This window comes from Lissotriton helveticus, chromosome 7 (genome assembly GCF_964261635.1).
Source record: "Lissotriton helveticus chromosome 7, aLisHel1.1, whole genome shotgun sequence".
Classification (NCBI taxonomy): domain Eukaryota; kingdom Metazoa; phylum Chordata; class Amphibia; order Caudata; family Salamandridae; genus Lissotriton; species Lissotriton helveticus.
This window is the reverse complement of record NC_136068.1, coordinates 868,908,962-868,934,163: the sequence shown is the minus strand read 5'-3', so window position 1 is coordinate 868,934,163 and position 25,202 is coordinate 868,908,962. Positions and strand designations below refer to the sequence as shown.

Here is a 25,202-nt window from a genome sequence, read left to right as displayed (position 1 = left end):
CATCGACAGAGATTTGCGTGGGTGTAAAAACGGCCATGTTTAATATTTGACATTTCATAAACATGACAAGGCATTTCAAAATCATTATTTACAGTTATATCAACACCATTTTTTATTATTGACTTTCCATATGTTCTTCAGCAAGATTCTAATCCTCCAGCACTAAGGGGCCTTCCAGCTCGCATCCTCCCTGCCGAGCATCCACGCAGGTGCAACGCACCTGCGCCCATGAGGAGTGGGCCCCAAACCTCTGATCCTTGTCCGCCCTCACCAGGGGCCCGCCCTCAGACCACCAGGCTGCCCAGGGACCCAGGAGGCTCCTAACCTGTCGCCCTAGCCTCCCCAGCCGGGGCCATATTTTACAGCGGAGAGCTTACCGTCTCCCCCCTCAGTGCTGGCCTAGGGAGTACGCAAGGCAGACTCCCGTCCATTCCGCGGTCAATTTTACTGTTCCAAGGTCTTTCTACCGCCACAAAGGTGACCCGGGCCCACAGGTCCATCCCCTTCCCCACCAGCGCTCTGAATGAAAGACCCCCGTTCTCTAACCCGGGTACCCGTACAAATGCCTGCTAACTGTACTCCATCTTTGTGATACATCACCTCACTGGAGACCATTCGTGTGGAATGTGCCACAAGCGGCCCTTCGCTGAGCACAACCCGGCCCATTCCCCCCTGAGACATTCCCGGCTCTTGGCCCCGCTCCGGGCCCTGCATTAAGTTTAACTAAAAAGGCGTGAAGAGGGGGACGCTACTGCGAGCCCGCAACCGGTCCGGTGTAGCAGAGGACGAAGAGACTGAGGTCCCTGCCCCAGGAACCTAAATAGGTGCCCAGTCTCCGCACTCTGCCCCACCAGAAACGCGTCACCGCATGCGCCGGAAGTACTAAGTGGCCGGTCACCCCATTGGGCTGACCGGCCGCCACTATGACCTAGACGAGGCCGGGCGGGGGCCGGGCCCTAAGTGCGTGCTCCTGGATGGTCGCGCTTGTCAATTGATGTTTTTCAACAAGGATTGCACATGATCAGCTGTAAATCCGAGTTTCCTGGCTGCAGTTGTTCTAGAACATGGGTACTCACAAACTTTCTCTTGGGGGCCAAATTTACAGTGTGGTTTGTGGCCGAGGGCCGCACCAGTGGGGGCAGGTTCAGTGGGGGAGGGGGGCGGGGCTAGAGCAAAAAAAACTGTGACCATGAGGTTGAACACAGGCCCCTGCAGCGGACACCTTCGTCCACTGAGCCACCAGACCCAGAATACACACATCTTTCTCTTTCTCTCGCTCTCTGTCTCCCTCCCTCTCTCTATCTCTCTCATCCTCTCTCTATCTCTTCCTCCCCTTCTCTATCTCTCACTCCCTCTCTCTCTCTACCTCCCTCTCTCTATCTCTCTCTCCATCCCAGTCTCCCTCCCTTTATCTCGTTCCCAGTCTCCCTCCCTCCATCTCCTTCTGTCTCCCTCTCTCTGTCTCCCTCTCTCTGTCTTCCCCTGACTTCCTCCCTCTGTATCCCCCTGACTTCCTCCCTCTGTCTCCCTCCCTCTGTCTCCCCCTCTCTGTCTCCCTCTCTCTGTCTCTGTCTCCCTCCCTCTGTCTCCCTCCCAGTCTCCCTCGCTCGTCTCCCACTGTCTGTCTCCCTCTCTCTGCCTCCCTCTGTCTCCCCTGTCTCCCTCCCTCTGTCCCCCACCCTCTGTTTCCCTCCCTTCCTCTGTCTCCCTCTCTCTGCCTCCCTCTCTCTGTCTCACTCTCTCTGTCTCCCTCTCTCTCTGTCTCCCTTTCTCTCTGTCTCCCTCTCTCTCTGTCTCCCTCTCTCTCTGTCTCTTTCCCTGTCACCCTCTGTCTCCCTCCCTCTCTGTCTCCCTTTGTCTCCCTCTCCCTCTCCGCCTCCCCTTCTCTCTACCTCTGTCTCCCTTCGTCTCCCTTTCTGTCTCTCTGCCTCTGTCTGTCTCAGCCTCTATCTGGCTATCCCTGTCCCCGTCTCTGCCTCTACCTGTCTGTCTGCCTCTGTCTGTCTCTGTCTGACCCTGTCTCTATCTGTCACCCTCCTTCTCTCTCTCCTTCCCTCTCTCTCTCTCTATCTCTCTCTACCTCCCTCTCTCTCCTTCCCTCTCTCTTTCTATCTCTCTCTACCTCCCTCTCTCTCCCTCCCTCTCCCTCTGTCTCCCTCTGTCTCCTCACTCTGTCTGTCTCCCTCCCTTTCCCTCCCACTGTCTCCCTCCCGCGCTCTCTCTGTCTCCCCCTCCATCTCTCTCTCTGTCTCCCTCTCTGTCTCTGTCGGTCTCGGCCTCTATCTGTCTGTCCCTGTCCCTGTCTCTGCCCGTATCAGTCTGCCCCTGCCTCTATCTGTCTCTGTCTGCCCCTGTCTCTGTCTCTATCTCAGTCTGTCTCTGTCTCTCTCCCTCTCTCTCTCTCTCTCTCTCTCTCTCCCTCTCTCTCTCTGTCTCCCTGCCTCTCTATATCTCCCTCTGTCTCCTTCTCTCTCTCTGTCTCCCTCACTCTGTCTCCCTCGCTCTCTCTGTCTCCCTCTCTGTCTCCCTCCCTCTCTCCCTCTGTCTCCCTCCGTCTGTCTCCCTCTGTCTCCCTCTGTCTGTCTTTCTCCCTCTGTCTGTCTCCCTCCCTCCCTTCCTCTCCCTCACTCTGTCTCCTTACCTTGGTCTCCATCTGTCTCCCTCTCTCTGTCTCCCTCCCTCTGTCTGTGGCCCTCCATCTGTCGCCCTCCTCCCTCTGTCTGTCTCCCTCCCTGTGTCTGTCTCCCTCTGTCTGTCTTCCTCTGTCTGTCTCCCTCTGTCTGTCTCCCTCTGTCTCCGTCCCTCTGTGCCCGTCCCTCTGTCTGTCTCCTCTGTCTGTCTCCCTCTGTCTCCCTCTCCCACTGTATCCTTCTCCCACTGTATCCTTCCCCCCTCTGTCTTCCTCCCCACTCTGTCGCCCTCCCCACTCTGTCGTCCTTCCCCCTCTATCGCTCTCCCTCTGTCGCCCTCCCTCTGTCTCCCTCTGTCTGTCACCCTCTGTCACCTCACCACGCTTGTGTGGCAACCCGAGCTAAGACAGCTTCCTGGGCACACACACAGCCGCACCCAAGTACTTCACAGGTCTTCAAAAAGACCGTTTACTTTTTAATGAGGCTTTGTTGTATTTCACCTCCTCTTAGCACCCCTGCATCTCCACTGTGACTATCGCTGGAATCGCCCGACCCCCATAGAAGAGAGTCTCTAGGAGTCCGCGCTGCTGCGGCAGTGTTTGCTGACACTGTTTAATTTATTTATTTTTAAAACCCAGGTACAATGTCTGCAAGTTCTGCGGACCACCAAGGAAGGCTTACCGGGCCGCTGGTGACCCGCGGGCCGTACTATGAGTACCTGTGCTCTAGAAGATCCTATCAACTTCTCATTTTTCCCAGTGCAGTAGGGGAATCACTAAGGCGGGGGTGTGTTTGGGGTGTTAAACCCCTCTGATGAATGTATTCTGTAGTAAATAGTTGGGTGCAAGTGCTTTAAGTCAAGTATGGTGAGGTGTTTGTAGGATTTCATTTGGGATGTTTACATTCCAAGGCAGACAAACACACACTTGTCTCTATTTCAAAGGTCTTAAAAAAGTGGTTATTTTACAAAATATGAAGTTATAAGTCCCCCTCATAATCTGCACTCCTCTCCCTACCTACTGCTCCTTTAGCCCCCCTCCTGCATTGGTTCTGATATAATGTATTTTAACCAGTGTGCTTTTTGGGAAATCTGAAGCTCATACCTCCCAATCTTACTGACTCCTGCAGCGAAGGTGTATCCTATGTTCTCGCTCCATCCCGCAAAGTTGGCACCAGCTTTTTTTAAAATGTTTTCTGGTATTAAGAGAGTTGGTGTACCAGCTGAGATGCTTAACACTCCTGCTTGAATAAACCCAAACCACTCTTCCTTTAAGTAGAGGGCACAACGGTAAAAATTTGGAAATCCATCTTCTTCTTTTCAGGAGACATTCACATTGGGTTCATCCAGCAAGATATACTTTTGTGACCTTCCTCAGTCTTAGCACTATTGTCTAATCAGATGTCATTACTCTTGGGTCCTGAGGCTGATCCAGCTTACCATACCTGTGTGGGAGGAGTCATACAGCGCCATCCTAGCTTTGAAACCTGTCGTGTTGAGAAGATGTGGAGAGGAGGAATGTAGAGAAAGATGATGAGGGTGGGGCTGCAGAAACGACTATGGTAGTACGTTAGTTGATGATGGGCAACTGTGTCTAACTCCTAATCGCATATTAGGATACCACCCAATAACCATCCTCCAGACATTTTTTAAAAACAAAGTTTAAAGAGGAAGGTACAGAAAAGATGATGATTCCTTGTGTTGTACTTAGAGACAAATATAATACCTCTTTCAAATTTTGAAACTTAAAAATTTAGGCATTTTACAATAACTTTTGAAAACATGGAGCTCCCAATAAGTTTTCGAATGCATCTCTTCAGACAGAGAGCGTAATCTTCAGGCTGACATTGGGATAATTGGCAATATACTTCATTGGCTACTGAGTCAGACAGGTTTTCTGTGAGTAATTGGAGTGAAATATTTTTATAGTTCAAAATAATGACTCTGTATGCTCCCAGTTGACTTCAAACAGTGACCACATTGTGCCTTTCCTAGGATCTTTCAGTTAATACATCTTAGGGAATAAATAGGTCCAGTTTTAAACTCTGAGAAAGAAAGAAATATTGACATTGGGATTAGCCAATCAAACCTGGGGAACTAGTGTGTGAGGGGTCAGTCGCAAAGACACATTGGTTGATTCAATTAGTTCGCCTGCTTATGGCACACCCTTCAAACTTTTGTTTCAGGAAGGCGTTCTTGTTCTCCTAAACAATAGATATTTACCTCTGTTCAGAATGTGAAATACTCATGCTAATAATGTACTTCCTGATGTGGGATCTACAAGCTCAGCAACATCAGATAGCATATCCACAACCGAAATAAGGTAGAATTAAAAGAGTAACGTGCACACGTCATTGCTCATTGTCCGTTGCCTGCTCCTATGCCCACATGGTGTACAATGACTGACTGCAGCCAATGTGATTTATGCATCTTCACACATGCCTGGCGTACTTGACCTCTGCCAGATGATTCTGTGGTGCATTCTGGGTAGAGGCAGTCCTTTCGAAGCACACCGGGGGGGGGGTCGGAGGTTATTTTATTTCTTTTAGAAGTGACGCAGTTGTAATGTAGAGAAGTGGCCATGATTGCTGATTTCCAACTTTTCCCCCACAGACGGCCTCGTGGACTGCCTGGACCCAGACTGCTGTCTTCAGTCAACATGCCAGTCGAGTATACTCTGCCGAGGGTCCCGGGACCCCCTCGACGTCATCCAGCAGAGCCAGTCGGGCTCTCCGGCCGTCAAGTCCTTCTACGACCGAATCAAGCCCCTGGTAGGAAAGGACAGCACGCACATCATCCCAGGAGACAACCCGTTTAACAGCAGGTACTGCGGCAACTTTATGTGTCAAATTATGCAGGGCTACTTGAGAGAGACGCCGCAGTGGCGTTCACAGATGCAAAGCTCGTCTGGGAGGTTTTATTCATTTGTTGACATGAAAAGTGACTTTCATTCGGCGTGTCTGTGAGAGTTTCTGTGGTGGATAGGTGTCGATGCAGACAGATCACCCTCACTTATATTTCTGTGAGTGAAAGGCCGCGATGCTTAGAAATGGCGGGCTCCCACCAAGTGCATAATGTTCCGATGAAAGCTGCTCTCCCATGACTGTTGGGAGCTGCAATGTGCCCCAAATATGTACAGAAATGTTAACATGACATTTTGATTCTTTTTAATCACTTCAGCAACGTGTTTTATCAAAGTTATGGGGCATGGCCAGGACTTAATGCAGTATATTTGTATAGTAACTCCAGGCAGGTGCCTCAAAAAAGAAAACAAATTTGCTCATTATTCTGCACAGCAATTAGTCCAATTATAAAAAGAAATGGGCACTAGAGAACAACAGATTATGCAAAATAAAACGCATTTGGCGAAGTTCACACTTTTGACTGGTCAGATATCCTCACGTGACTTCCATCTGCAGCGCATTTACTGCCAGAACTAGAAATGTTGCCCATAGCAACAGTTAGCAAAGCTGTCGAAATAAATGTCAAGTACATGTTTTGGTAGCATGCAGCCCACAACAGCAGAAAAGGTCCTCTGTTCAAGTTGGTACTTTGTGTGAATGCCAAGGCAAGTTAAAAGTCAAACGCAAGAGTTAGGATTTTGTGCAGGCCGCATTATTAATATTTTCTCCTATTGTCAGGCAGCTGGTGCTTCGGGAGAGAAGTAATCTATCCCAGCTCACACAAACTAATTGACGCAGGAAAGTCAGGAGTAGAACTCACTTCTGGTTTCACTGTTGACATATTAGGCCCTGCTTCACTAAGAAATCATAAAGCTCAGTTAAATTGGGTTTAATGTTAAGATTATACTTTTCCCACAGACTCTAAAGTAATCAGACTATTTTGTGCATCTTCTGGCTTGGGCTGCATCACTAAGACCGGTATTCATTTAGTCAGGGACGTTTGTTGGCAATGGAGGTGGTGACCACCCTCCACCACGGAATCCCTCATCACCACCTTTTAACAGTGCACATTAAGGCTCCATAACCACTCTCATTCAGATGCATTTAATTAGTTATATAGCGCCTCTCATATAGTGTAGGGTGTCAGAGCACTTTGCATCTCACACACACATTACACAGAGACAATCAATCAAATGTGTGTAAATCAGCGTATAGGAAATGTTACAAAAGCCAGAGGACTACAAGGTGTAGTAGTAACATGTCATCCATACTGGTAGGCAATATAGTTTAAAAGTGCTTAGTCTGGAGAAGCACAAACTCAAAATTGAAAACGGAACACCATAGTTGGGGATTTTCTTTACTAATAAGAATCAATTTATATCCAATTGAACCATTTCAGCAGCAGCCTTAATCAATGCTGTAATCTTTACTTTACAGTTTCCGTGCAGTTCATGGATAAATAATTCACTGTTCTATATTTCGATTTTAACTTATAAACTGCAAGTAACAAAATAACGTATCATAAAAGCAGCAACCCGCTGACCTACTTACACAGGGCCGGACTGGGAACCAAAACCGGCCCTGGCAAAGTGCTCGGTCAGCCCCCGGGAGGGGGGGGGGAAAGGGGGGGGATCGTTGGGTGTGCGGCCGAGTTGTTTAGCAGGGCCCGCTTCATCTGATTTTGTTACAGGGGCCGATATTGCAGCTATGCTGCAAAAGCAACCCTGTAACAAACATGGCCCCCCCCAGGGGCTCAAAACCGGCCCCACCCTGGCGGCTCACTGGGGGAAATGCCAGGTGCCCGCTATGGCCAGTCCCGCCTTGTACTTACATTATTTGCACTTTGTGATCTGCGTGGTGCAAGTTCATTGCTGCAGGCATATTAATCCTCTTTGCTATTTTATGATGCATCAAAACCTCGTCTAGACAAATCTCCAATCTCTCTCCAGGAAGAACATTAGTCACCAGAGTTATCCTGACATTTTTATTGTTGCCCGGAAATTGCTGAAGGCAACAGGTGCTTTAAAAACCAAAATAAACTTGCAATTATGGCGCCCCATGAAGTCAGCACCCAGTGCGCTGGCACTGGTCGCACCGCCCTAGAGCCAGTCCTGCTTTTATTGGTGGCAGATCAGTGTAGCAAATTGATTTAAACTATTTGTAAATAACCACAAATTTAACAGTGTGGGCGCACAGACCATTTTCAAGGCCTGGATCTGTTCAGGAAACACCCACATCCTCAGCTGCAGTTTTCACTTACAACTAAGGAACTTTCTTCACGTTTGATGCAATTTGCACAGTTGTAAGTGGGTCCTTAAAATACGACAGAGTGTGGTTCTATGAATCCGAATCTGGGTTGGTGGCAGTGGGTGACAGTTTCCTGCCTCTGAATTACACTTGTAGGAGGAAAAAAAGGGTTGTGATTCTAACCCCAACCACTGGACTAGTCCCTGATTGATTTAATCATAAACCCCAAATTCCCGCTTTACATATCATTCAAGAGCAATGCATAAATTCATTAATGAAGCAATGCAGAAAAGAAGTGCCATTAATTAAGTGTAACCATAATTTGTAAAATAAAGAAGAGCGGCAGGAACAAACCCACTATAAACAGAAGCGGAGACGCAGTTGGCCATGTAATAAAGAGTTTAACATCTTTAAAAAATCCTATTGTTTCCTACAACTATTTTCCTCTGAATAGCAGGGTGAGTCTAGCCCTATAGAGTTTGGGTTCTGTGGTTCTTGATGTGACTAGGTAGGTTTCGAACAATTTTGCATCATTTTCTATCTTAAGATAAAAAAAGAACTATGAGCTGGCAGCATCTACCGGGGTTAATTAATATAGGTGTCTGTTTGCATAGTTACATTTTGGTTGTAAAACATGTACATGACACATATGTGACCACCAGTTGCTCCCTGGTTTTTCACTCTTGTTTAGAGCCAGGTGCTCTGTTGTTTAAGTCTTCGTTGTCCATTGACGATCTGCATCACCTTTCCTGCAATTGCTTCGCGGGACCTATGCAGCTTCACGATTAACGTATTCATAGATACTTATACTTTAACAAATCTGATTGGCCAAAGCAATTCTCCCCATTCAGGCCCTCACTGCGAATCTACAGGGACACCGCTCTGGGCATCTACGATTAGTCAGGTGTACTGGTCTGGAAACTCCATCCATGATAGAGCAATGGCTGGAGGGGGGCTGTATCTGTGGGCACAGGCCCAGCATGTCCTGTGCTGAACCCCTCTAGCACTGTGGGAGACAATGCTCACCCAAGAGAGGCTACAGCTTCCCCCTCACCACAGAAATCCCTTGCCCCCCACTCAACACCCCCTGATTTAGACCACACCTCTCCCTCCGCTGACGTTTACCAACTACTTAGAGCTGGTGATAAATGTCATTGTCATATTCCATAGAAATAGGAAAATGTGGGCTTTTTGTCGCATATGTTTAAGACACCCATAGACTTAGTACTGATGTAAATATGTTTAACCTTTTCAATGGGAATCTACAGTTTTAGGCAAATAGTAGGTTTATGGACTGTCACGAATAAAGTGAGCAGATCATCATAATGTAGTCAGTAGCACAATATTGTCACCTGGTAGGGCATGAAATGTAATCCTCAATTGTACACTGCATTGTATACAAACACTTTTAACTGGTAATTCCTACATTGTGAATTATGTAATTGCAGTGAGAAAAGGTAATCTTTTTGCGCTCAGAGGGTTTCTACATTTAACCGTGTATGGGCAGAGGTGCTTGAGCGAAGTGCAGCCCATAAACACCTGCACCTTGCCGGAAAACACACAGCGCCTGCAAAAAGAAAAATAAATTGCATAAGTTACTGAGGTATAGAAAGCTGTTTCACAGTCAAGTTGTTTTTGTAGCGCTCCAGCTGTGGTGGCATAGTTCATTGACAGCAAGCACTTTCCATCAACAAACGTCCTTGCACAATCCTGTAAAGATAATGCAGCCTAAAGTGTAGCTCTTATTGTCTTTTAGGATAGGGGTATAGGAGAGCTCTTAACACTAGATAATGCATGTTAACTAATACATCAGCCTTAGCGGTTCCCTGTGGAGGCTGTTCCTACAGGTTTGGATAGACAGGTGTCAGACTGACAGAGCGCGCGTAGATCCCTGGGCAGAAGATTGATTTCCAGGATGTTGACAGGATTTTCATTATCGGTACTAGAGTGCGGATGCCTTGATCCTTTGGTTGAAATGCTTCGAGATAGCCCTGTAATTGTAGCCATCAGGGATGTGAGCACGTGTGCCAAGGTTCCACGACCCTATTAAGTACAAATCCACGGATGGCCATCCAGATTAGGGCCGAGCAGCCCTCCATCTGTCTGTCTCTGCACCACTGAACAAGGCAACCTTTTAGCTTCACATATTCTGTCTTGCCACAAAATTATCTAGACGTTTTCTTTACAAAAACGATCCGACCTATGAATATAAAAGGGTGGATAAATATAGTATTAGAACATTGGAATGTTGGGAGCTCCATTGGAAACAATGGAGTGCTCTGGGCTTATAATGGCTGGTATAAGCCTGGAGCTCCAACATTCCAATGTTTCTTTGTTCACAGCTCTGGCTGTGAACAAAGGCTTCAGGGAACCTGAGGGGATTCCAATCCCCTCACGCTCCCAAAAGGCTTTGTTTTTTTTTGTTAGAACATTCTGTCCTCAAGTGACAGAATGTTCTAATAGCCATATAGCCCTTCGTAGATGGGCTATACCGCTATTAAAGTCCCTCTCCCTTGTTAAAGGCCCTCGCCTTCGGCTCGGGGCCTTTAACACTAGAGAGGGCCTTTAATAGCCGGTATAGCCCTCTACGGCGGGCTATAAGGCTATATTAATGTTTCATGGAAACCCCTGTGGTAAATATTGTTATGACAAATACTACAAGCACTTCAAATAGGATGAGGGGATTTAGAACAGAAGGTTGCACAGTGTTGGGGGTACACCCTCCCCCAGTTACCAGGCACCACAGAAGTATCTGGCGCAAAAGAAAAAGGATATCCGTTCTATGGTTCTCTGAGTCCACTGATTTTGGTTATGCGATATGGAGGGACTGATATAAAAAACAATTAAACAATTCCTTCCCCTACACATTTTAACCAGTTTTTCCAGGTCCCTGCACACCGCAGTAGTAGGAAGGCTCATCTTCTTTCTCTTGGTTAAGAGCTCCAGGGGGGGGGGGGGCACCATGTGCGGCTGGCTAGTAGCCACAGTGAGGTGGAGTCGATGATGAAGCATGTCACTTTAAATCTAAAACTCTGTATTTGTAAAGTGCGACTTATTGCCACTAAGGGTACCCAGGCACTGGGGGGCCTTTGGGGAGATTAAGCAATCTATTGTGCAGAATCACATGATGCTAAGCTGAGCTGCAGGCAGCGATCGAACAGTGAGCCCAGCGCTCTAGAGTCAGCCACTCTGGCCACTATGCCACACCTCTCCTTTTGGTGAGTAAGAGCCCTTGTTCTTTTTAGTGAAGACCCCAATACAGTTTTTTCCTTTATGATATCATGTCCCGAATTATAGGGGTTACACTATCCACCTCTCTTTGTGTCGGATAATTCTGTGTTACGTAACAAAAACTAGCGCTTCAAGACCAAGGAGGATACTGAAGGCAAACGATCAGCCATATTGAATAATAGTGTCCCCTGCTATAGACGCATGGCTAAAAACTTCACTGCAGCAGCAATAATAGGAGAGCCTTGAAAAAGCTCATACAGCACTTGTGCCCCAAAGCAAAATGCGCGTCATAATTACATTAAATAGATCCCAATGAACAGGAAGGTCTTCGGATTGCATTGCTAAAAAGTTACAAGAGTTGGTAATACATAACAAGACCTTTTTAAATGAATTATACAAGACATACAATTCCAGGCCCATAAGAAAAGTATATAGAAGCATTCCTTTGAATAATGAAATATAATAAACACATTTTCGTGAGTTGATTGTATTTCTCACTTAAGTGCATACTACCTCATTGTAAACAAAGAGGGCTCAGACCTTCAATTCCTGGCCACGTTACTCTCCTGCTCTCTAGCGAGGGTGTCACTTAAAAACTACCCATGTCCATACAAACATACACTCATTAATTCTGTTGAGTGCAGACCTCAGTTATTTATCTAACTGGGAAGGAAGACCACACCCTTCGGGTCAGTCATTAACACCTACAGAAGATATTCATTTAGGTTGACTGAGCATAGCGAGCTTTAGGTCTCGGGTAAATACTTCCTGTTGGTGCCTTGATTTTGGACTGAAACTTCTTTCCAACAAGTTCTAGTGTTTGTGGCGGGAATGATCACGGGTGAGGTGCCTTTTCATGAGAAACTCAACACGACTTGGGACATGCTTGGTGGAAATGAATGGAGAGGTCAGGTTACCAAATTGACAGTTTTGTGATCTCAAGTTGCTGTCACTTCACATTCTGGTCCGTTTAAAAGGAATATTGCTGAAAAGCCAGGTCTGGCTGGACATAATATATCTGACTAGGGATAACAGGAAAGATCTGTTATAATCCTCAGATCTCATCTCTGGCTCAACAGAGTATGGTATTTATTTGCAGGTCGTTTGACTCACAGAACCAAGTTATAGGGACAACCATACAAAGAACAGCTACCTATTAACTGACATATATGCCTTCCGGAAGATTCAATGCATATTATTTACTTTTTTATGTGCACTTCTAAATATGACCCATTTGCATGCTCAACATCCTATGCATCTGGGCAAATCATTTAATCTCCAGCCTAAAACACATACACAAAAAGTGAATCTAACCTTGTGTAGTGTAATCTGGTGTTCATGCCGTTGAGCCAAGTTCACACTATATTAAAAAGACAGTAAACATATAAATTCAAAGTTTACAAAATGTTATTACTCAATCTCTTTCTTTAAATTCAGAATGCTCTTCCCTCTCGCCCGCTGCTTGCCTTAAACGCCATCCCTCCCCAGCATATCTCACTTGTTTCTCCCACTTGGCACCACTGACACTCTTTTCACTCTACATTGCTCTGTACTCTTTCTCTTTGGTGTCTCTCGCATGGTGCTTCTCTCCACTTATCAAAATTCTCCCATCTCCATCTCTGCATGTCTCATGGTGTTGTTCTAGGCGTACCTTGTGGAAGAGATCAGAGTCTAGAGGGAAAGAAAGTGATTCTGCACAAATCTTGCTATGCTGTTGACACCTTATGTCTCCAGTGCGCATACTTTGGCACCACATCAAAACTCCATATGCATCTAAGCAATACCTCACTCTCCCACTTTCGTAGGCCACTTTGTGTGAATCCATGTGGATTTACAGCATTTTCACAAGTTCGCTGCCACCTCCTAAATCCTGCCATCCAAAGGCCCTCCAAGAACTCTGAAAATTGATCTTTTGATGAATGATCTCATTCACAGCTTAGAAGTGACCGTAACAATGGAATGAGTGTCTGCATATAAAAACACTGCATAATAAATTGTTTATTATATAGAGCTTGTTACATAGTCTTTACTAGGACCCATAACAAAGGCCGAATTTGAGAGGTCATCAGGCCTCCTTTTGTTCCAGTCTCTCAAAGCAAAGGCTCACACCCTGTTAGCATTTCACACATACTTAAGAGAGGCAGCTTTTCACTTTGTTCAGTCTCTTTTTAGGAGATACACATGCACTGTAAGAATATCAGATGTGTTGGTCTTTCCCAGTATTCACACAAAGCAAATTGCATTTATATGGAACTTACTTCCCCTGAGGAGGCGTTAAAATAATTTAAGTACTACTATTTTTTCTTGTGTAGCCCTACTCATCCCAATGCAGGTTGTCAAAGCGCTTTACATGAAAGTGCATATTACATGTACAATAAATTATACAAGTTTGTAAAAGAATGAACAAAATGTGTTACATAAAACTGGGGGATTATAAAGTGAAGAAGTCTCATACCATCTTCCATAGCTCACTGTGCTATTATCTGCGCAATGCGCTCAAACGTACACATGATAGACCTGCTAAACATATATGTAAGGGCTTTAGATCTGATGTCACTTCTTGTGATGCTACTTCCTGTAAAGTCGTGGCTTGTGATGCCACTTTCTATGATGTCAATTCTTGTGATGCCATGTGTGATGTCATGCGCCATGATGTCACGCGCTGTTATGTCACTTGCATTATACCTGACTAGGCTAGTCCCCCACTTCTTTTTTAGGACTTGTGTCCTAGGGCAACCCACGTACGTAGCACAGTCTGATGCTGGAACCTAAACAGATTCATTCACTTTATATTGTGTTCAAAAGAGGCATACGACACACTCTGATAATGCTCTCTAGCGTGCAAAGTGCCGAGAGAAAAGTATGGGAACTGTGATCCTGGAGAGAATGGGGGCGTGGTCAGAGAGTCTGGGGATAGGGTGAGACATGGATAAAAAGAACAAAATATGTTGTAACTTTTTTGTTGCCCTTTCATCTACAGGTAAATGCTTATAAAACAGAATGCACACACCTTAAGTGAGAAATAAACACAGCATGAATGTATTTGTGGGAAATGCATTTTTCTGGATAGACAACTCGATTGGTTTATGGAATCACTTCTGATGTCTGTGGCTGTAACTGGACAGTATGAAAAAGCAAGCCGCAGCTTAGAAAATGTATTACATACAGTATGTTGGTTACACAGAGAGTAAATAGGCTGTCAGTAAAGGACAAAAGATATTTGTTTAAATGTTTACAGTGCTTTCCAAAGTTATGAATAAAGTAATAAGCTGATTGTACCTGGAGCACGCCCTTTCTATTGGCTTCCATTGATTAAGAGAACCAATTACAGATTGTATCAATAAAAGCCAATACTGGCTCCCCAGCACTCCTTGGATTTGCCAGTTTGCCAATTGCACGTAGTTACATTTCTTCCAGGTAGCAGGCACCTCGGAGAGGAGGCTTGTTTTTTTCGTCTTTTAGCTGCCTCTCCTTTCTCTCACTTCATGTGGACCAGTGCTCGAAGTGGGCGAGATCGCCAGGGCACGGCGTGCCCCTACTTCTTTCATTTCACAGAGTCCGTTCCCCTACTTTCTTATTTTAACCATGCCTCCCGGAAGGCATAAATAGCCATGGCCAATGGTTAAGGCTCAGCATTTGGGGACGGGCGAAACGGGCAGAGAAGAAAAAGGGCTGTCTTTTCCTTCGTGCCCAGAGAAGACAAGGACAGTGTCCAGTTCTCCTGCCGCTCGCAGCTGCCCTCCTGCCCGCTCTCTTTGTTCCCCCTCTTCCCTCTCTTTCTGTTTCGCTCCTCCTCATTTAGTGAAAACCGAGACTTCAAGAAAGGTATTACCTTCTCTTTCCTTCTTTTGTTTATTTGCTCCCCTGTGAAATGGATCCGAAAAAGAAAAACACTTGTGGAAAGCCCTCTTTTTCTGACATTTTTCAATTTCTAAGTGCAGCCTCGGGGTGGAGCGGAAATAAAACATTCAAAATATGAAAAGTATCTAGCTAACTAACTAAAGCAAGACAGAGTGTTTGCAGGGTGGCCAGATTGATTTATTCACACTTAACCACATTAGCGCCACTTTACAGCCCTACTTTTGTTTTCTCATCGCACTTTGAACAACATTATTTTCCCTGGGTGGAAAAGTGCACTATTCCTGGAGGTACTGAAATACCTGCTTGATGGGTGAAATGGAAAACAAAATGCATACTGTGGCCCTGTATTTACAAACGTGGTCTTTTTTAAACCATACTGCTTACGTTTGGTAAGGATATAAGCAATGCGCATTGAAACGGGTCCCTTCTGGACCCTGTAGTCATGGCCTTAACTTTTCAGGCAAAAGCACTCACTAAGTTCTGAATAATGAGTGTAAAAAGAAAAAGGTAACCAAGTTGATCCTGCTTACATTTCACATGTTTTACTTAATCTTGCATTCCCTATGAGTGTTTGCTTTTTCTGAGATGTTGTTAATTTTTTTAGGCAGCATATTGGTTTTGTCTAGTGCTTAATTTGAATTGAGTCATATCCAGGTGTTTATAGCTGGTTAGTGTGGTGCAAGTTTCTCTCTGTGGGGCAGTATGGTGTTCAGTGGGGGAGAGGATGTGGCACTATGGTCAGAGCTGCTGAATTTGGAACTGGGGAACCAGGTTCAGCCTTCATGACCAGTCCACCAGACCACTCCAGCGGAGGGCACACATTCCCATGCTAGACCTTAGAAGGCCGCATGATCTTAAAAGCCCTGGTGTCTTAGCACCAGCAGGTGGACCCTTGCAGTGGCAATTGTGGGTTAACCTTGAAGGCCTGTCCGCCACAATTCATTCTAAAGTTATCCTCCAGTCTTGCAGGCAGGCCAGTGTAGCAGCACACCATAGACAGACAGTGACTCTGTCACTGAGGTCACAGGACCCTTCAGCAGGGTGGCTCTAGGGCAGTGTGACTGAACTAGGCGTTGACCAGGTGCGGTCCATGCAGTTAACAGCAGTCGAGCAGAGGGGCTGGTTAAGGGGGGATTTCGAGGGATGATGCAGAGGGAAAATAAAAGAAATAATTAATTCTCCCTCTGCATCGTCCCTCAAAATCCCCCCTTACCCAGCCCCACCACTGTTACCTGTATGGATCACGGCTGGCGCTGAGTTCAGGCGGAGGCGTTGTGCTTACAAGTATAAAATGGTTTTAAAAGCACTTGCTGCCTCCTTCATGGCCTCCAACAATTTTCAGCAACAATAAATATGTCATGATAACTCCAGTGATTAATGTTCTTAGTAAAGAGATGGTGATTTGTTTAGTGGACGTTTTGACTCATGGAAAGGAAGCACAGAGGGTTAATGTGCCTGCTATTAAGAATATGTACCATGCAGATCACAAAGTGCACATAATGTAAATAGGTCAGTGGGTTACTGCTTTTGTCAGAGAGACCCAATTGTTACTTGCAGTTAATAAGTTAAAATCCTAACATATAACAGTGAGCTCATAAGTGTCATGTAAGAGCTACATGCAAACTGCAAGGTATAAATTAGAGCGTTGTGTTTTTCCCCAGTATTTGATTATCCTAAAGTTGCAAAAAAAGGGTTCATTTGGGTAGAAATCAATTCTGATTATTAAAGAGAACCCCCAACCATGGTATTACGTTTTATATTCTGGGTTTGTGTTTCTCCAGACCAATCACTATTAAACTATGCCGCCTACTAGTATGGTTGTCATGGGACTCCTACTACACCTTGTAGTCCTTTGTCTTAAGTAACATATTATATACAGTGATTTACACATGTATGATTGATTGTCTGTGTGAAATATGTGTGATGTAAAGTGCTCTGACACCCTACACTGGTGTCAGCGGTACTGTGAATTTTCTGATACTTTATTATTTTGACATGTTTACACATGCTAACAGTCTCTACAAAGATTTTTCCTTATTAATACCATCTGAACATACAACTGCAGTAGTGAGAAAGGTGACCACTCAACCTTTGCAAAGGGCCCTCCACTTCACAGCAGCACAAGTCACATTTTTTAGGAACTGTTGATCCCGTTTGAGCTATAAACAATTTACTAGTTAAAATCATCAGATTATGCAGCAGATGATGTATATTGTGGCAAATATGGCAGAACCATAATTATGTAGAAAACATTTGCAAACTAGGATATTTTGCCATTCATGTTTGAACTGCTCTTGTGAAAAAAGGGAGGAGAAGTGCTGATGACAGAAACTCCAAGGCTGGGAGACAAATGGCTTGCAATTCCACTTTTAAGAATACTTGGGACATTCTGTGATTGGAAACGTATCCCACTTTCTGAATGTATTTTAATGTCAATAACTCATATTAAACCTTAAATAAACATGTGTATCCATTGGTTAAATTAAATAACGTAATAAGCAGTAACCGGTTAGTGAAATGGGAAACAAATACTAAAAATTGGGATATTTTGCTCTTGTTGCCACACCTCTGACTCAACCCACTGACCCAATCCACAGGTTATTCCCACCCTCTGATTCTCCGCCCACAGTTCCCCTAGTTTTTTCCCCCACTTTGACCACTGATGTGGACTACCCCTTCAACCTGTGGCAACTAAACCGCTCAGAAACAGTTGTGTTTTTTAACTAAAAAGTATGGGAACTGTTTTTATCAAATTAAGTTTGGGGACGTCTTTCCCCGGGCCTCTGCCCACTTCGATCTCTGGTGCTCCGTGATGACGTTTGAATGACTGACAGATAACTCGTGTCATTGCTTGGCAGCTAATAACATTGTTAATGTGTTTTCTTCCGGGGCTAGTTTGGTGTCGCTCATCAGAGGCCAGGTGATCACGACTGATGGAACACCCTTGGTTGGGGTCAACGTGTCGTTCGTCAAGTACCCGAAGTACGGATACACCATCACTCGCCAGGATGGCACGTAAGTGGCCCCTTCTTTCTGTTCTCTAGATTGCACGTGTGTGCCCCCACACATGTTGCTGTCTAGTGGTGGCGCGTGAATTCCCGCGTGCCCAGCAGTCTTCAGGTGAGATCAAAATGAGCCTTCCGACATAACGTGGCACTTCTATCACCAAGCAAAGCTAAAAATAAAAGTCTGGCTGCTAAAAGAGCGTGTGAACAGCAGGCCTTGTCTTTCAATGAAAATATTTTGTAGCTGTGAAAATGTAAATTAACGGTAGTAACAGCGGTACCATAAACTAGGGCTCCAGATCACAGCTCTGAGAAGATTCTCAGTTTTGCTGCCTACCTTTTAAATGTTGAGGGACGCAATAGTATTTTTTTTTATCCACAAAAAAAATTAATTATTAGAAATTTAATTTGGCCCCATGGAATCAAAGAAGAGCTGTACCTTATGATCACTCAGTACTGGGTGACAGCTTAGTACTTATTTTTCATGAACCAGCACCCACAGCCAAGCTACTGCGATTCTTTTCTGCTGCCTAGGGCAAAACCAGCAGAAGAGCACCTCATTGGTCCCACCAATAGAAATAGTGCCGGCCAGTGTTAGAAGTGGATGGAAAATTCTCTTTTGCCTCAGTCAACAAAAAACATTGCACCAACCTTGTGTTGTGATGCGCTGATAGTGGGTCATTGACGCAGATTAGACAATATCTGTTCTTTTTCAAGAGGGGGTACAGTTGTTTCAGTGACACACATACATCTAGCAACTATTCTGTTCATGGTTGGAAAATGTTAGAACTGTCAGAACATGGCCTTAAGTATTGTCAGGAAAATGCATTCAAATGGATTGATTGATTCCTCTCAAAATATCATGCTTTGCGAACCATTCATGGGTTTACTCTCCCCCAGGAAGGTTGTAGCATTAGTTCTGTGGTTGTGGGGAGATGTTGTGGAGGAATGGAAAGGAACCGTTCCCACTTGGGAATGTCACATGCTTTGTGGGTCGGTGGTCAGCAAACTTAGTATCTATTGTCGTCTTTGCCATAACGGGTATTAGAGCAAACAATAAGGTGATGGAGGGAATGCTTGAATTAATCTTATCTACTGGCCATCCGTTTGAGATTCATTCATGGCCATTGTTTTTTGGCCACTATCTTGTTGTAGGCAGAGACCTGGCACATGCAAATCTGATATGGTCCTGATCTAATAGGAACAACCCAGACCGGACTGCCTGGGCAGTGCCCCTCCAGGCAGGAGCACAAGCAAGCCTATATTGGTTTCTGCCTAAGTCGCAGGCCTCAAAAGTGAGATATACCTTCAGTCCTATGGCACATTGAGCCCAGAACTCGCATCTGGGCATACCCATTGCAATGAAGGCATCTATTGTAACAAACAACAAGGTGATTCCAGATGGTGAAAAGGCTCATTATTTCTATTAAGTTTGGTGTTTTCTTTACTTTTGGACAGCTAACAGATTTCAAAGAATAGTTCATAGGTCTTTGAGTAAAGAATTTTTATAATTGATTTTGATATTGACCAGTTGCTTTTCACACACTAGAAGCTGAAATCACATCAGAGTCATGCATTTTAATAATATTCACTCAAGTCAATAGTTCTCATTATGTTTGTGAGACCTAGCTGTTGGCATTTATTTACTGTTTCAGGAATAGGCTTCTATTCAGGCCCGGACTGGCCGTTGCGGGCACCAGGCAATCCCCCGGTGCACCGCAAGGGTGGGGGCCGGTTTTGGGTCCCTGGGGGCCGTTTTTGTTACAGGGCCGTTTTTGCAGCATTGCTGCAAAAACAGCCCTGTAACAAAATCGGCCGAAAACCGGCCCTGGCAACGAGCGCGGTCGCACCCCCAACCCCTGCCCCCCTCTCGCCCCCCGGTGGTGGGGGGCCGCCGAGCACTTTGCCAGGGCCGGTTTTGGTTCTCAGTCCGGCCCTGCTTCTATTCCAGGCAGGAATGCAGTCACTCCTGTAATGATTTATAATCTCCATTGGAAGTCTGCTGGAAATCACCATTGCCGTGATTGTTGTCCCAGAGACGGCTGAGCACACTGGAGAAGCTAGAGCTTGGTGCAGCTAAATTACACATTGGTCATAGATTGATATGCCTGTATATCTTTACTCATGACTGAGTATAAAGTATGTGTTAAGAAACAGTCGGTTGTTTAAGGTTGTTGAACATTTTTCTGGTTTTGGGCTGTGGCTTCTAGAATATTCAGACTGTGATTCACAACTGTTTTGCTGCAGCTGAACATTTTGATTGCTTTAAAGTACATTTTTGAGGTTTATCAATGTTTATTTAGGTTTATGGGAAAATATGTTGTGGTGAGACTAGTCAATCTAGTGGCATATCACAAAAAAGTGTTATCTCCTTAGGTTTGACTTGATTGCCAACGGAGGGTCTTCCCTGACTCTTCACTTCGAGCGCGCACCATTTATGAGCCAGGAGCGCACAGTGTGGTTACCCTGGAACAGTTTTTATGCCATGGATACGTTAGCAATGAAGACAGAGGAGAACTCAATCCCCAGCTGTGACCTCAGTGGATTTATCCGCCCTGATCCTGTGATCATTTCATCACCACTATCAACATTCTTTAGCACAGCTCCAGGACGGAATCCCATAGTACCAGAAACTCAGGTACTGTATCAGTCACGTATACATAAAAATTACAAATTAAAGAAAGACGTTAATTTACGTAATATTGCTCTGTGGTGAAACGTACTGTTATGTATTATTGTACATATATATGCACCAGCGGAATACATTTTAATTGCATCATAAACATCAACACAATATGATGTACATTAAAGGAAGTAACTTCACAATTCAATGAGATCGCAAAAAGTGTCAGCATGTAGCCTTTATGCCTAATCACTTGACAGGAAGTGGATACAGTGTACTTGCATACGTATTACACCTATGTTAATATTGTTTACATCGCACTGTTGAAGATAAAAGACAAGCAACCACCATTCAATGGGAATCAAAGGGGTGACAATTGCAAAATATGCTGACCTATAAATGACCTCTCTTTTGTCTTTTAATGTTCCAGAGAAGGCCTGGTTGACAGTCTGCTCCTGTGAGATCAGAGTAATGCATACGCAGACTATCTTAGATCCTTGGGATCTGAGAACTTAAGGGATGGATTATTGTGAAGCCATTAGAAGCAAAGGTCAACTCAGAAAAACACAGGGGATGTAGTTGTGGTCCCTGGTGATCCTAAAATGGTAACCATGTCTGCAACAGAGTTTATGTTAAAGTGCAGCAAGTGGGTGCTTCAGAGTGAGCACTGCAGGTCGATGTAAGCCCGTTAAGCACCCGCGTAACCAGGGAAATGTGGGAGCAGCAGAACTTCACTGTCCACCTAGAGGGTTCATCTCACTTCATGATTAACCACAAGCCCTGTGGAAGAAGTTAATTTTTAGTCCCTAAATGAAGCAAGTTAATTGTGACACCCTCTCCCCCTCACCTCCCCCCCCCTCGAATGTGAAAGAGAGTTGCACGCATGCTTGGCCCTGATCGACTCTCTGCTTGTGCACTCTCCTTTTTAATGACGGGGACTGCCAGAAAAATTTGTTGGAAGGGTTATCATTTTTTAAAGTAGTTTTGGTGAAAAACAGTAGCTCTGATCCAGACAACTTTGGAGGTGACATATAATGCCATAAGCTTGATTGAAGCAGAATGCCCCAGCCAGCAAAGGCCTTCCAGCACTACTAAGAATGTTCATGCATTTTTGCACCTGGGATAACCCTGAATGCCTTAATGAGCTCTTGTTGAACCTCATTATCACTCCTAATGGGAGGCAGGTAGGTAGTTCATTACCATTGTTTCCAGGACCAGTTTTTAAATATTTTTAATATGAAGTTACACAATTACTTCAGTGCTGAAATTACTTCGGAACAAACAATGTAAGAAGAAGTATGGAAGGCAACAAAATAAAAAACAATAGAAATGTAGAGTCAGTTGGTGTCCACCAGAGTAAAAATTTAATAAATAAAAAAAAGTTTACTTTCCAAAGGCCTTCTTAATTTAAATCTTTGTTGAACATGCATCACCATGAAATTTAGTTTTTTTCTAGGATTTAGCAGAATCCTCACTACAATTCACTAAACATACCCCTGTACAATGGTCACTGAAATATGATTAAAATTGTATCTACTGTTAAATAACCAAAAACGAATATTGCAATGCATGCAAAAAGACTGTTCATCATCACAGAACAGGTAGCAAGGCATGACCAACCTTCAAACCCAGTGCTCAGTCACTTACATAGATCAAACCTACATTTATTACCACCCTGCATCCAACGGAAAACATACTGTGCCCAAATACAGCACAAACAGCTGAAAGGGACCAGTCAAGCTTTGTGATGGACTTTCCACTGCGCAAGAGGATGAGCTGCAGTGTTTTTAGTAACTTTTCATCTGTTTGAGCTACAAACAAAATGGATTTTTTGTTAAAATTTGAAAATTATCCTGCAGATGATGGATTAAGTTGGAAATGCGCAAATTCATTATTATGCAGAACATGCCACTGCCGCAAAATCCCATAATTCCAGTGGCCGTGCTTATAGTGCACAAAATTTACTAGCGCTAACTTCATAGACATCATTTTGTGGGCAAAGTCTGATCGTTATAGGATGAAACTTAAACAACAGCAATGCCTCGGCATACAATTTCTTATTTTCATTTTGAATAGCAACTATTAATGCCGCCTTGAAATTTAAAACCAAAGAGTATGGAACTACGAGTTTTTCGCTTGTAAATATGTATAATAAAAGTTTCACTTGCACTGAAGAGAAGACATTTCAAATTAAAACAGCCTCTGGGCGTCTGTTGGTGCACACATTTTGCATATTGGCCTCTTTTCCTGCCATTGTTTCATTGCAACAACAATCTAACCCCTGAGGTGTATTGCTGTTGACCATGCGAGGGAAGAAAGAAGCCACGGCAGGCATTGAAAAAAACATGCCCCTATCTGAATCATAAAGTCACAGAAACATTCAATTTAGTAGAATCCAGTAAATACCGTTACCCTGGGACGAGGTATTTACCAAGTTAGGTAAATACCTCAGTTCCTGTGTTTTCAACTTGGGAATGAGGCAAAAGCTGCATAAGAGGCCTTTAGCACTCCAAACAATACAACTTTTGCCTTTTTCATGGCCTCTTCCCCCAAATAAATGTTGGCAGATCCTGCCAGAATCTATCAGGGAGAAAACACCATGGGAATGACAGTTATCACACAATTTCCGGTTTGCACAGCGATTGGAATCCTTTCTGTTGTATTGAACTTTTCCTTGGCATGCTTGTCCTAATGAATCAAAGTATATGCACTCGTCTCTGACTGTGTTGATGTTTGTCTTCACTTGGGAGGAGACAGGAAACGGATTAATTAGGGATTCATTTTATGCATCTAATCCCCATGACTCCCCAAAAATGTATTATGTTAGTCTACTTGCATTGACAAAGCAATGCACAGTCAAAACTACTGTACTACATGAAAATTTATCAAAAACTCGGCCAGGTAAGTGTTTTTCCAACTTTAAACAGTGGCAGCTTCTCCGCTATGGCGGAGGAGCATCGTCCCTCTGTTTTTATGCAGTGCCAAGTAGAAACATAAAATGATCATAACTGAGAGTTATTATCATTTTATGCTTCAAGTCCTGCTGCTCTGCTTTGCGGGCGGGTGGGCGGGGCTGCTCAGGCTCTTGGAGCAGGGAAAGAGTGGTTTGCCCACTCCTAAGTGTACAATGATGTTTGGTTAGCCCTCTAGAGCCGCCCAAACCAGTCATGCGCACTTTCCCTGTTCTCCAAGCAGGCTGCATTACAGCCTGCATGGAGAACATGCCCACCCCTTCAGTTCCTTGGCGGAGCGCCGTGTCATGGCACTCAGACCAATCACACCACTGCATTGCAGTGCGTTGATTGGCTTAGGGGAAGGAGCCTGACTGTCTGCCTCCTGTTCCTGGAGTCGGAAGGAGGAGAGCAGGAGCAGAGACACGGGACCCGGCCTCCAGGTAAGTTTATTTTATTTTGTATTTCCCCCGTTCGACCCCCCCTCCTACACCCCTGCACCCACCCGCACCCACCCCAACACCTGTGAGGCATGCCGGCCACCACTGACTTTAAGCACTATAGGCGTCTTTCTCTTCTCATCACCTTTCTTGAAGCAGATTGCTGAATTTTCTTTTTTTTCTTATGTCCAAGTGAGAAATTTAGGCAAATTTATCATTAATCAGGTCTGTATTTTCCAGGTTGAAACGTCAATTTACAGTGAGTTACATCATGATGCACAATCCAAGTTCCCAAAATCATGAACAAAACCTAAATTGGGTTGCTGAATATATATGTCCTTGGCAACTTCTCTTTAGTGTGGTGAAGTCATTAAATCTTCACATCTAGACAACAAAGCACAACTGGTTCTTTGATGTACAGGGGCGTTGAAAACTCGACTTATTCATCTCATAGACCCTGAAATAGTTAGCTGTTTCATTACTTGTTTTTCTTTCCATCCAAGTTTATCCGGCTATTGAGGGAGAACGTAGTACGTGACCCAGTTTGCTTCGATTCCTGGAGTTTCTTTCTTTGCAAATGTATTATCCACCAAATTGGCTGTTATTTGCCCACAGGCTTGCGTTGCCCTCCCTCTGCTGAGGTCACATCACCCGGTGCCACTCTGGTGGAGCGGTGTCACAAGACGTAATTGAAAGCACTCAGCGGGGAAAAAAGAAGTTCCATTCAAGGGGAAATAAAATACATCAATTCCTATAAATATAACAATTACTGTTGTGCTTGTTTAGGATGCTTACATCATTAGCATGTTGGCCAGGTGATGAGCGAGCCAAGTGTTAACACTACTAACGACGATAACAATAATGATAATGGTATTATTAATATAAGAACAAAAATAAGATGATACATACTAGGAAATAATAATAATAATGTTAATACTACTCATTATAATAATATAGTAAACACTAATGGAAATTATAAACATGATAATAGTAGTAAAGAGTTTTTGCCAAGCCCTAGTCCACCCCACAAATTGTTTCTTGTACTAAAAAGGTGGAGACCCTCTTTTGGGTGAATGAAGAGATGTAAAACTCGAGTACACTCATGAGCAGATTCATAGAGATGAAACCTACACTCTGGTTTGAGCCATTCATGGATGAGATTGACCGTCCTTTACAAAGTCCATTCATATGAGGTTTAGGTTGGGAGGCCTTCCACTTGCAATTGCCACCTCCAAGTAAAAAGGCCCAAATAAAGGTAACAAACTTTACCCAGCATGTAGCGAAATGGAAGAAACTGATGAACATCTGCTACT

General features: G+C 44.4%; 1 protein-coding gene across 1 annotated transcript in view; it reads left to right on the top strand.

Moving 5' to 3' along the window:
* Positions 1-25,202, top strand: part of TENM2 (teneurin transmembrane protein 2) — a 1,287,822-nt gene that overhangs the window by 1,117,111 nt on the left and 145,509 nt on the right. Inside the window, exons 14-16 of the mRNA XM_078653379.1 lie at positions 5,242-5,452; positions 17,766-17,885; positions 20,252-20,513. Of these exons, the coding sequence (XP_078509505.1) occupies positions 5,242-5,452; positions 17,766-17,885; positions 20,252-20,513 (593 nt within the window). The remainder of the gene's footprint in view (positions 1-5,241; positions 5,453-17,765; positions 17,886-20,251; positions 20,514-25,202) is intronic.